This window comes from Ovis aries, chromosome 2, assembly GCF_016772045.2.
Source record: "Ovis aries strain OAR_USU_Benz2616 breed Rambouillet chromosome 2, ARS-UI_Ramb_v3.0, whole genome shotgun sequence".
Lineage (NCBI taxonomy): Eukaryota > Metazoa > Chordata > Mammalia > Artiodactyla > Bovidae > Ovis > Ovis aries.
This window is the reverse complement of record NC_056055.1, coordinates 204,540,190-204,552,917: the sequence shown is the minus strand read 5'-3', so window position 1 is coordinate 204,552,917 and position 12,728 is coordinate 204,540,190. Positions and strand designations below refer to the sequence as shown.

At 40.9% G+C, this 12,728-nt stretch overlaps 1 protein-coding gene across 4 annotated transcripts in view; it reads left to right on the top strand.

Moving 5' to 3' along the window:
- Positions 1–1,058: 1,058 nt before the first annotated feature.
- Positions 1,059–12,728, top strand: part of SUMO1 (small ubiquitin like modifier 1) — a 27,141-nt gene continuing 15,471 nt past the window's right edge. For 2 of the 4 annotated variants that reach the window (XM_042244065.1, XM_015093491.3), the window contains exon 1: positions 1,059–1,182. In XM_042244065.1, the coding sequence (XP_042099999.1) occupies positions 1,171–1,182 (12 nt within the window). In that variant the 5' untranslated portion in view covers positions 1,059–1,170. Of the gene's footprint in view, positions 1,234–12,728 lie in introns of all 4 variants that reach the window. The other 2 variants (XM_060410264.1, XM_042244064.1) reach the window with 1 other exon arrangement.

Here is a 12,728-nt window from a genome sequence, read left to right as displayed (position 1 = left end):
AGGGTCACAAAGAGTCGGACACGACTGAGTGACTTCACTCTATGTATTCTAAATATTAGACCTTTATGAGATACATACATCATTTGCACATATTTTCTCCTATCCCTTAGACTGTCTTTTGATGAGGTCCATATTATTTATTTTTCTTTGGTTGCTTGTGGCTGATCCAAAGTCAAGAAGATTTATACCTATGTTTTCTCCAAAGCATTTTAAAGTTTAAGCTCTTACATTTAGGCCTTTGATTCATTTTAACTTTTCAAATGTTATGAGTTAGTTATCCAGTTGTCCAAGTAACTTCTCTTTAAGCCTATCCATTTATTCTGGAATCTCAATTCAATTCCGCTTATCCATATCCTTATGCTCTATGCTTTTGCCAGTAGGGCCACTAGTTTCGTTTGCTTGTTTGTTTTTTTAAACTAACTCATGGAAAGACCCTTCATTAACTCAAAACAACGAAGTCAAGGGTGGGAATCAGCTTCTTCGCACTACCAGTTTAGGAGCTAAAGATGCTCCTAAAGTTTCAGGAGCATCTTTTTCATCAGCAGCCATCAAAATCCCGCCCAATGCGATTATGTTTTGTTTTGTTTAAATTAAGGTGTGTTTGGCCAGGGTTGGTCAACCGAAAATGTTACCTCCAGGCTAAGAATCACTGGTATTCAGTCCAGTTTATTTAGGGAGGTAGATGAGCAAGGCCAGAAGCAGACAATAGAAGTACTTTGGCTCAGCCTTCAGAAACGCGCAAGGTGTCGGCGGGAGGAGGCTGGCCTGTCAGTACGGTTCCAAACAGAGACTGGGCACTGGAAACTTTTCAGAGGATGGGCTCGGGCCCGAGGCACAAGGCCTATCTCGGTGCTGCGGTCATTAATTCATCTGTGCGACCGCAACTAAACCCCGCCCTCAGTTCTCCAGCCTGCGGTGAGCCCTCCTCGGGGAGCGCCCCCGACATCCGCCGCCCCTCGCCGCCCCCCACTAGTTTTCCCGCGTCGCCTTTCCTCTTTCCCCTCTCTGTCCTCACTGCGCGTAGCGGAAGTGACGCAAGGCGTAGCGGAAGTCCCTCCAGCCGCGGTGTTGTGCTGTCGGGTAGAGAGACGGATTTGTAAACCCCGGAGCGAGGTTCTACCTACCCGAGGCCCCTGGTGTGCGGAGACCCCGGGGGAAACCACCGTCACCATGTCTGACCAGGTACCGGGCTGGGAGCCAACCGATGGCGGTGGCCGAGGCCTTACTCTGCAGGTCCGCCTGCTGATCGGCTGGGGCCGGGGATGGAGGCGCGGGGGAGGGGAGCGCGGAATGGGGGAGGGGGCGGCCGGTGGGGACTGGGCTGAAGAGGGAGGGGAGTAGACTAGGGCAGGAGACGCCTGGGCCTGCCGCGGGCCTCTAGGAGCCACCCTGCCCCTCTCCGGGCTGGCTCATCACCCCCTGTGCCCCAGCGCCTCTGGTCGCGGCCTCCCTCTAGTCGTCCCTGTCTTTTCTCCGAGGCGGACCAGGTGCAGAGCCCAGCTTCCACTTTCCCAAGAGGGTCCCTGAGGATCCCGCCCGCCTGCCTCTCCGGAGGACTCACTGCAGAAGCAGGGCCCTAGGCCCCAGTTATGTAACGGGAGAGAATCCCTGCCCCGGAGGCTCTGTGGCCCTGAAAAGCGGGTGGACTCCACTCCTTGATTCTTGGTCTTTAGATAGTCGCGAAGTGGGACGTGGGGACGGAGGGAGGGAGACATTGTCTCGTGTTGCTGAGAACCTCGAAAGCTCCGCTTTCCATTTGGATTGCAGCTAGGCCGCCGCTGCTCTGCTCTGAGTGTTTCTCCGTGTGGGGGTGCAGAGCTGTCGCCTCTTTCCTTGTACTTTCCCATTTCTCACTCGGGATTGGTTCAGTAGCTCTCCAGTTGGAAGAGAGCACTCAGAATAACCAAGAAACAAAGTAGAACTAAACTGCTAGAGCTACAGAAAGCATTTCATCTGTGAGTTAACCTGAAGATGACTGATAACCTTTGAGGAGAAGGATAGGAAAACTTCGTGTGCGGTGAAGCAGTTGCAGAACATTTGCAGAAAGCTTCGTGTTATAGCAGAGTGCTTCATCTCAGTGTTATTAGCGGGAATTTACTTGGGATTTGCATTCAATCAGGAGTGTTCGATTTTCTGTGGTGAGTTTTTCTTCCTCATTCGTTTCTAGTTAACCTTGTTTGTGGCTGGTGGGCTTCGTTGTTGGCTCAGAGTAAAGAATCAGCCTGCCAATGCAGGAGATGCGGGTTTGAGCCCTGGCTCGGGAAGATCCCCTGAAGGAGGAAATGGCAACCCACTCCAGTATTCTTGCCTGGAAAAATCCCATGGACAGAGGAGCCTGGAGGGCTACAGTCCATGGGGTTGTAAAGTCCTACACGACTAAGCGACTAAACAACAACAAAATGTTTATGGCTAGTTTTTACTTTATAGGTTTTTTTTTTTTTTTAATAGGGTTTTTGTCTGGCCTTCGTTTTGTTTGCTTAGATGACTTTGACTTTTTAAAGTATTATTGAACCTTTTGCTTGTTTAGTGATAGTTATTTAGAAAACTGTTTATCACTCAACTCCACAATGTACTTGAAGTTTTAAATTTAACACACTATTCCCTTGGCTTTTAACCCAGTTCAGTTTTGTGCCACTTGGTGAGAGAAAGTGAGGCTTTTGTGGGTTTGTACTGTTGCACAAAACGTACATTTATAAGGCTAAATCATAATCTAGATTAGTTTTGAGTGGATCTTCTTACTAACAGTCTAGATTAACTCCCAAATTGAAATGGGAACGGAGTTATAACTATCTCCCTAGGTAGTTGTTTACTTGATTTCCAGGGAGGAAAGAAAGGTGTAAATGCTTTATTTCATCAGCCTTTTATTTTGATGCTCAGAAGTGGCCAGGAAGTATGTTGAGATTTACCATGTAGTCTGAGGAAAGAGCAGTGTACAGAAGGGATTATAAAATGAATTGTAGAATTTATTGCTCCAGTTTCAATTCCAGCTATTTAAGAGAAACTTGAAGAAATAAAGGACCTAGGACACTAACAGGTGGCCCAAAATATTTTCACAATAATGCTGGGACATTGTCTTTTTCACTCTCATTCTTTCATGGGGTTTTCTAAAGATTGACATGACCTGGGATATCACAACAGATTGAAACATAGAGGCAGATGTGAAAATCCAGCTGCTTTCTATTAAGCCAGACATTGAAGAGATTTGCAAAAAATGCAAAACACTACAACTTTTCTTATTAATTTTGTTTTAAAAAAATGTTTTTTTAAGATTGATGCTTTATTGCTACTTTTAAGAAATTGTATTTTATATACACAGTACCATTTAATGAGGGTATCATCATATCCTTACAGGTGTTTCATATTGTTACTATTAAAATACTTTTCATAAGTAGCAGTGTGATTTATTATCCTAAAATGAATTATATGTTTATAAAACATATTTCAGATAAACTGCAGTAGATACAACCAACCTAACAAAAGCTTTATGGAGTACTAAATTATTTTTAAGAGGAATCCTGAGACTATAAAGTTTAAGAACTGTTGCTCTATGCTGATCAACCAATATCATTATTAATAATCAGGAGCCATTACAATTTTAGTGTTGTAGTGCTAAGGATTTAAAGAGATAAGAAGCGGAACTCTTACCCTGATGAAGCTTATGAGTGAGAATCCCGAGTTACTCCTGCACCATACCAGTAGCGTGAGACTGGACCACAGTCCTGAGAAGACAGTCTTAACATCAACCAAGTTGTTTTAGAATGACGTATATTCTGAGGCACCTCTCCGAGAGTTTTTTGTCTGTGCTGAAGATACTGGAATTGAGCAATAATTTCAAGTTAAAATAGGTGGATGTTAAAGTCATGCAAGACTTCAGTTGCTGGGTTCTGCACTGATTAATGGAAAATGATTATTTTTGGAATTTGAGTGAAATAATTTCTCATAATTCTAACAATGCTAGCATTGTCCAGTGGACCATTTTTGAATAATCCTCTAATACAGATTCTGAACTTGAGGATCATGAATCCTCAGGGCTGAAAATCCACTGAAATTTTATGGCAGTCTGTGGTTTTTTTGCTTGTGTATTTGTTTAGGGAGAAAGGATCCATAGGTTTCATTAGGGGTACCTGATCACTCAAAAAGGTTAAGGCCTAGCCTTTAACCAATAATAGAGATCCGATGGTGTGCTTACTTTTAGCCTGATTTCACCTTGCAGCAAAACTGAGCACAATATATAGACCCAGATGCCAGTGTCAAACTGGTAAGGATAATTTGTACAAATATTTTTCCTTCTTTCTTCTCTGTATTCACATTTATAGTGTTTCTTTTCCATACTCAAATCCTGAAAGACAGCATGGACTTCAGCTCTTCAGTTTAGGTCTGTTAATTTGTAATAGTTGGATGACTGGTTTGATTCAAATGCTAACTGAATCTGTTGTAGCAGATTTACTCTCTCCATCCCAACCTCAGAGAAAGGAGGGGTGGAGAGGGAGACAGATACTGATTGATTGAGCTCCTTTTATCTTTAGTCAAGGATTTGGAAACCGTTTGTAATTTTGGCTATCTGTTGGTACCTAACAAACTACTTCAAAACGTAATGGCTTAAAACAACAGTCTTGTTTTGCTCATAAATGTTTGGGCTCATCACTGCTCCTTGACGCGTGGGGCCTCTGCTGGGATTACTCCCATGACTGTGGGCTGTAATGGATGGGTTCTTCATATAGTCTCAAGGCCTCTCTGAGTGGTCTTGTCATGTATTCTCTTCAGCACAGGGACCCCAGGATATTCAGACTTATGGCAGCTCAGGGCTCACAAGACAGTGTTCTTGTGAACACTGGGTTTCTACTTGGGTAGAAACCCCAAGCCTCCTAGAACCTAACTTTGGAAGTCACTTTTGCATTCTGTTTGTCAGGCAAATCACTAAGTTCAACTCAAATTCAAGCGAAAGACATTTATTTACTTCAGTGGAGATATAATTGACATATTAGTTTCAGGTTATACAATGTAACGATTTGTGTATATTGTGATATGGTCCCCAGGATAAGTCAAGTTAACATCCATCAACACACACAGTTACAAATTTTTCTTGTGTTAAAAGCTATTCTCAGCAACTTTCAAATATACAATACAGTATTATTAGCTATAGTCACCAAGGAAAAGACATCTAGATTCCATTTCTTAATGGGAAGAGTAACAAAGAATTTGCAGTTATCTTTAATCTACCACACTAGTTGTATTTCTTTTGTTAGGATAGCATTATTCCCTGCAGCATTATTTATATCTCCCTGTTTTTGGTGTTTGCTGATCTCCCTGATAGCCTGAGATGGCAGAAGAATATGATAAACTAGGTGTGTATTGAATTTCATAATTATGTGTACTACTTACCTCGTAGAATAAATATGTTATACTGATGCTATGATTTGAGCATTTGGTTGCTGATACGTATGCATCACCGACTTGATGGACGTGAGTTTGAGTGAACTCTGAGAGTTGGTGATGGACAGGGAGGCCTGGTGTGCTGCAATTCATGGGGTCACAAAGAATTGGGCTCCACTGAGCAACTGAACTGAACTGATACTAAGTATTCCCTGCCCCAGGAGAGGAATGTTATATTCTGTTTCTGTCTGACAGATAGATACATGAAGTGCTGCTAGTAGATGTTGCAAACATATTGATTATAATAAAACATTTCAAATAAAATGTGAATATATTTAATAGTATTTTTAAAACTGAGTATGATTATTATGATTAGAGTATTTATGAGTGTTAGCGGAGTAGTTCAGATTTCAAAACTAAAGCAGTTGTCAGATATCTCTTGATACTCATTAGCCTCCCCCCATACCAATTAGAATAATATTATATATTATAGCTTTTATATACAGTGTTACAATTATTTAAGTACCTTTCTCCATTACACTGTTTGCTTTCCAGGGTCAGAAATCAGGCTTTACTCACCCTTTTTTCCTGAAGTTCCAGCAGTGACTGAATACTTAGTAAAAGTTTTTAAAGGAATGAGTGGTTAAGAGTCATTCATTTAACAAGTATTTATTGAATGTCAATATGTTCCAGGCACCATTCTAAGCCCCAGAACTGGAAGGTTGTCTCAAAAATGTGAACCAGCAGGTATTTTCCTCCTCCTCTTTTAATTCCCTTTATGTTTTGTTATTGATGAAGGATTGATTGTCATGCAGTAGTTTTCCTTTTATGATGTTTGCTTACCTTCTTGGTCTTTACTTCTATTAGCAATAGAACTAGTAACTTTATCTCTAAAGTTGAATCATTTGCTTCTTCCAGGACATTGGGATTGTTATGGATAATAATAATCCCACGTGGTTTGCAGGATCTTAGTTCCCTGAGTAAGGCAGTAGGGGATTGAGCCCGGGCCCAGGATAGTGGAAACGTCAGGTCCTAACCACTGGACCACCAGGGAATTCCCCACGGATAATTTTCTCAGTGTTATGTTTGGTATCTCATTTTGGAATTTATTGAAATTGTGTTTTTTTCTTTTTGGTAATTAATTCTCTGATACTCTACTTTAGAGAAGTCATGTGGGTAAAGTGGCACAGATCCTATTATTGAATACTTAGTCTTACAATTTAAATTATTTTGAAATTCCTGCAACATGATTTAAGTTTATTTAAAGATGTGTTGTATTTGTTATACTTTAATATTTTGACCATTCTTTTTATATTTGATTGCCTTTACTGAGCTAGTGAGAATCTGAAGAAAAAGACTTGAAGGAAGCTAGGGTGGAGTTCTATTTGCTAGACCCACTGTGCTCAATAGCTAAGGCCAGATATTTTGAAAGGTTTTACTGAAGATTAATGCATATATAAAAAAATGTACATAAATGTGCAGTTTGCTAAATTTTCACAAACTGATCACGTCCATGCAGCCAACACCCAGATTAAGAATGACTGTCCTGAGTGTGTGTGTGTGTCTGAGTGTGTGTATGTGTGTTTCTCTGTCATGTCCAACTGTTTGTGACCCTATGGACTGTGGCCCACCAGGCTTCTCTATCTATGAGATTTCACAGGCAAGAATAATGGAGTGAGTTGCCATTTCCTCCCCTAAGTGCTTCTGTGTATGGCTTCTTTTGCTCAGCATTGTTTGGAAATTTTTTGGATTATTGTGTGTAGTTTGTTGTTAAATCTCATTACTATGTTGCATTCCACTGTGTGACTATATACCACAATTTACTTAACTCTTCTGCAATTCGATACACACAGGGGTGGTTTTCTAGCTGTTTTTTAACATAAGCCAAATGCTTCCTATTTAGACCACCTCCTATGTCAATTTGGATTGCTTCTGGACTAAATAACAGAAAATCTGATAGAGAGTAGGTTAAACAAGTATGCAGGTTGTTTTTCTAATGAAACAAGTCCAGACATAAGTAGTTCAGGGATGGTAAGACAGTTCCACTATGCCTTCTTACTCCTGTCTCCTTAGCAGATGTCTTCGCTGAAAAGATAGTCTCCTTTTGGGTGAGATTACTTTGTTTCTTTATGCCAGGCAGGAGAAAGGAATGGAGAAAAGGGAAAAAGTATGTCAAAAAGTATATACCAGGAAAAAGTATGTCACTTTATATCTCCATGGCCATCACCTCATCACGTGGCCATGCGAGAAGCTTAGAATTCCCTCCACCCACCCCCCGCTGGCAAATTTAGGAAGAAGGGGGACATGGATATTGGATAGGTAATTAACAATGTCTGCCATACCTGTCTACATTTGCATGCTATACTTCTGGATACAGTGGACCCAGTTTGCTCTAGGCTTTGCATAGGTCCACAGTATGGCTGCAGAGAGTAGGGCTTATACAACCAGTGGGATTTTCAGTTATAATTTTCAGTTCTTGAGAAGTTGTCTGTGTTTGTCTGGTGTTAAACTGCAATTGTAGGGTTGAATGTAAATTTACACAAGTCCCAGTGTCTCGACAGGTTGACATAAACCTCCAAGTTATAGAGCTAAGTCTGGTCAGTTTTATTCCAAATGTCTAGTAGTGTCTCCTTAAGTTTGCACATAGGTAGCATGAACTGAAACTATATGAGTGTGTGCTTTTAGAATTGTGGTAAATCTACTGAAGTATTGTAATTTGGGTTTTTGTATCATTTAACAATGGATACAATTGTTAGAATCATCCAGTGTAATCCTTTGTTGAGCTTTCTTTATTAGGAAATAAAATGAAATAAATGGACATATAGTAAGAACTACAGTTACAGAAATTTTGGAAACTTTGAAGGCATTTAAGTGATTTATTATGGACAAATTTAGTGTATATATAATTATACCCATATCTTATTTCATCTACATGACCCCACACCACTTCATAATATTATTTTGAAACTAGTCCCAGACATTGTATTATTTCATCCACAGATATTTCAATATGTATCTCTAACAGAGATTTACTTTATTTTTTTGGCCATGCCATGTGAGATTTTAGTTTCTGGACCAGTGATCAAACCTGAGCCCCCTGCATTGGGAGCTTGGATTCTTAACCACTGGACTGCCAGGGAAGTCACTCAGTATGTGACTTTTTTTCTTTTAACATAAACAGAATACTGTTGTTGCACCTTTAAAATTGAACAGATTTGCTAATGTCATCAAATAAGAGTAAATGCAGTCTTTATTTTTGGTTTTCCCCAGAATCCCCCCTCTTTCAGAAGAATGAACAATCCTTGTACAACTAACTGGAAGGGTCAGTTTCAGGCTGGGAGTAGTTAAGTGTGGTGCTCTTTCCCTGTGATTGAATTGTCAACATACAGATTGTGATAGAGATTCTTAGCAAAATTTTTGTTCTTTTGACTTTGAAATGGCACAATAAAATTATTTTCTTGAATTCTGTGCATTTGTAAATGAGGATTGTTGAGTTTTGTGTCCTTTCCTGTCTTGTTCTTCTTTTCAGATCCAGCCATCTTCTATTTCTAGGCTGTTACACTTATATCTTGGTAAGAAGAGTTGATAGTGCCTGGTGTCTGATAAATTCTTTTCTACCATTCTAGTTACCATGATTCAATCTCCAGATGACACACACCTGGAAATTTAGAGGTTTCCAGTTCTTGCCTTTGATCTTGTACCTTCCTTTACTTTTCTTTACATTGCCAGTTTCTTCTGCTCTGGGGCTATGTAACCTTCCCAGCCTAATCGGCCAGGCTCTCTGGGATTATCTTTCCTCTGATGACCTACTGTTCTGGGTCCAGTGCTGAATGCTTTTAGTGTTTTGTGACTAGTGTGCCATACCATTCTGTATTGGCAGCTGCTTTTTTTTTTTTAAACAGAGGAGAGAAGGAAAGAAGAAGGAAAGAAGGCATACGAAAGACACTGAGATAGCTAGAGACAAACTTTGGCCTTTCTCTGTATAAGATCTTCTCATTTTCCAGACTAGTTTGTTGAAGGGAAAAAAACACATGAAAAGTTAGATGACTGCATCGGACAAGCATGAGGCTATTAAACACGTGGGTACAGATGGCATTGCTCTTGTGCTTCAGAGTTGGGAAGAGATTGCCAAAATGAAGTGACTAAGGAAAGTGGCAGTAGTTTTGGAAATTTCAAATTTTAGTGTTCACATGTTCTTGTGAAATTGAAGTGAATTACCTCTTCTTCCCAACTGTGAATATAAAATGCTGAAAGGATTTTGTTTGTATTGACTGCTGTGTACGGTAGAAGTATGAAACATTAGTAAGATTTTGTGGTATGATACAGATGATAGTGCTATCAACTTAATTCAGCCAACATTAAATAATTGCCTGGTATCTGTCAGTATAGAGACTATAAAGATGAAAAATGTGGACCTCCTCCTTGTAAACTTGTAGGAAAGTCAAGACATACAAAACTGTCACAGAAAATGTTAATTTAACAAGCATATTGAGTATCTTTAAAATACTAGACACTGTACTTGACCAGAAATACAAAGAATAAGACGTGTCAATAAGGAACTCAGTCTTGTGGGAAACACAGATATGCAGACATGTGGTTATAATAAAATTAAAGTAAGCAGTATGAGAACATTTAAGAGGGTGATCAGGGAGATGATTCTGTGGCAAGTGATGCTTGAGTGGTTTAAAAGGGGAATAGAGTAAGAACGGGCATACCAAGCAGAGGTGAGTAATATGTACAGGGATAGTGGAGATAAGGTAGAGAGTGCCATGTTTAAGGAGCTGTAGATAGTTCAGTTTGGCTGGAGCAAAGAATATTATTAGCAAGATAGGTAGGAGAATAAGGCTTGATTGCTAGGCAGGGACCAGCACATGGAGGACCAGTATGTGTCAGCTAAGGAGTTTGAACTTAATCCTGAAGATTCTGGGCAGATCAGATTGCGTTTTAGAGAAACGGCTCTGGTTGTAGTTGGGAAGAATTAAATTGAGGGAGCTAAACTTGGGGCATCTGTTATGCCATTTTGGTATTGCTAATGAGCAACAGTGACTGCCTGAAATAAGGCAATGGGATAGAGAATGGGAGTCACCAAGAGATATAGTTGTCAGAATGGTGAATTATTAAGTGTGAGATTTAGGAGAGGAAGATAGCCAAAGATGACTACTAAATTTCTGTTCTGTGCAGTTGAGTGTGTGTTAAACATTTATTGTAATTGGGAATCCAGAAGGAGTTGTAGTCTTTTTTGGGTTTTGGTTTTCAGGAAGAGGAGCTAGAAGTAATGCACTCAGTTTTGGACACTTAAGTTGAGCTACCCATGGAGACATCCAGGGTGGAGATAAATGTTCAAGCTCTTGGATAAATTGAGTGAAACTCAGGAAAGTGGTCAGGTTTTTGAGAATGGTTAGTATCTGAGAGAGAGTTGGAATTGTAGGTCACCCAGGAAGACGAAGAAAAAGAAGCTTAAAGACTTAGGACCCAGAGGCGCACCAGCATTTAAAGAAGTGTTCAAGATGAGGGGACATAGAATCTTAGAGGCCAAAGGTAGAGAGTTTGAAGGAGTCATCAGTGTCTGTTGTTTAAAGATGAGACTTTAGATTGTCCTTTGGGTTTAGCAGTAAGAAGTTGAACTGGTAACCTTGGTGAAAGAAGTGTCAAGTGGAATGGTGGGGTACTGTATAAACCTGATGGCAGTGAGTTCAGAGTAAAAGTGGAAATAGCAAATGCCGATGGGAAAACAGTGGAAACAGTAGCTGAGTTTATTTTTCTGGGCTCCAAAGTCACTGCGGGTGGTGATTGCAGCCATGAAATTAAAAGATGCTTGCTCCTTGGAATGAAAGTTATGACCAACCTAGACAGCACATTAAAAAGCAGAGACATTACTTTGCCAACAAAGGTCCGTCTAGTCAAGGCTATGGTTTTTCCAGTAGTCATGTATGGATGTGAGAGTTGAACTATAAAGAAAGCTGAGCACCGAAGAATTGATGCTTTTGAACTATGGTGTTGGAGAAGACTCTTGAGAGTCCCTTGGACTGTAAGGAGATCCAACCAGTCCATCCTGAAGAAGATCAGTCCTGGGTGTTCATTGGAGGGACTGATGCTGAAGCTGAAACTCCAGTACTTTGGCCGCCTGATGAGAAGGGCTGACTCCTTGGAAAAGACCCTGATGCTGGGAAAGATTGAGGGCAGGAGGAGAAGGGGATGACAGAGGATGAGATGGTTGGATGGCATCACCGACTCAATGGACATGGGTTTGGGTGGACTCTGGGAGTTGGTGATTTACGGGGAGGCCTGATGTGCTGCGGTTCATGGGGTTGCAAAGAGTCGGACACGACTGAGCGACTGAACTGAACTTACAAGAAATCTGAAGAAAAATATGAGGACAACTTGAGATGACAGTAAAGGGAGAATGTTTTTAAATTGAGAATAAATGCCTTTTAAAGGATATGAATACACTGTCAGTAGGAGCATTAAAGGAAAATATTAATCCCAGTTGGAAAGTTGAGGGGAGATGTGGTTCCCAGAAGAGTTGTTTACATACTGGACTTCAGATGATGGACTTCTGTGAGATGATTTCAAGAGAGGTTATGGTAAAGGGAGGATGTGTATTACAGGTAAAGGAAACGAGGACAGTAGAGGGCTGAAGATGGAAGGAAGTTTATAGACATGTTCAGGGAACAGCACAAATCCAATTTAACAAAATCCTTGGGTTGTAAAGAAAGTGGTGAGAGAAAAATGGGAGTTAAGGTTGGTACTGGCAGAACTGAATGCCGTGTTGTGGACTTTGTTTCTAGGCCTTAAAGTGCTGGGAGCTATTAATGCTTCCTGATAGGGGTAGTTATATAGTCAGAGGGGAGCTTCCCAGGTGGCGCTAATGGTAAAGAACCTGCCTGACAATATAGGAGACACAAGAGACGCGGGTTCAATTCCTGGGTCAGGAAGATCCCCTGGAGAAGGGAATGGCAACCTACTCCAGTATTCTTGCCTGGAGAATCCCATGGATAGAGGAGCCTGGCAGACTACATACAATCCAAGGGGTCATAAAGAGCTGGACACGACTGAGCGCACGCAAACAAACATACAGTCCGAGAAGCTATGCTTTGGAAAGAGTTTTGAAGCAATGTGGAGGATGGATTGGAGAAGAGGGAAGAACTCTTTTGTTCTGAGTATCCTCTGTCTAGGAAACACTGGAGCACAGTTAGTCCCATTGTGCTGATGTATTGCTGATCCTCTTGGAGGGGGATGTTTTCTTCCTTGTGCAGACTCAGATAAAGCTTAACACACCTTCTCTCAGTTAAAGAGGACTCAGGGTTTCTTTCACCCCACTCCAGCACTTGCCTGGAAAATCCCATGGACGGAGG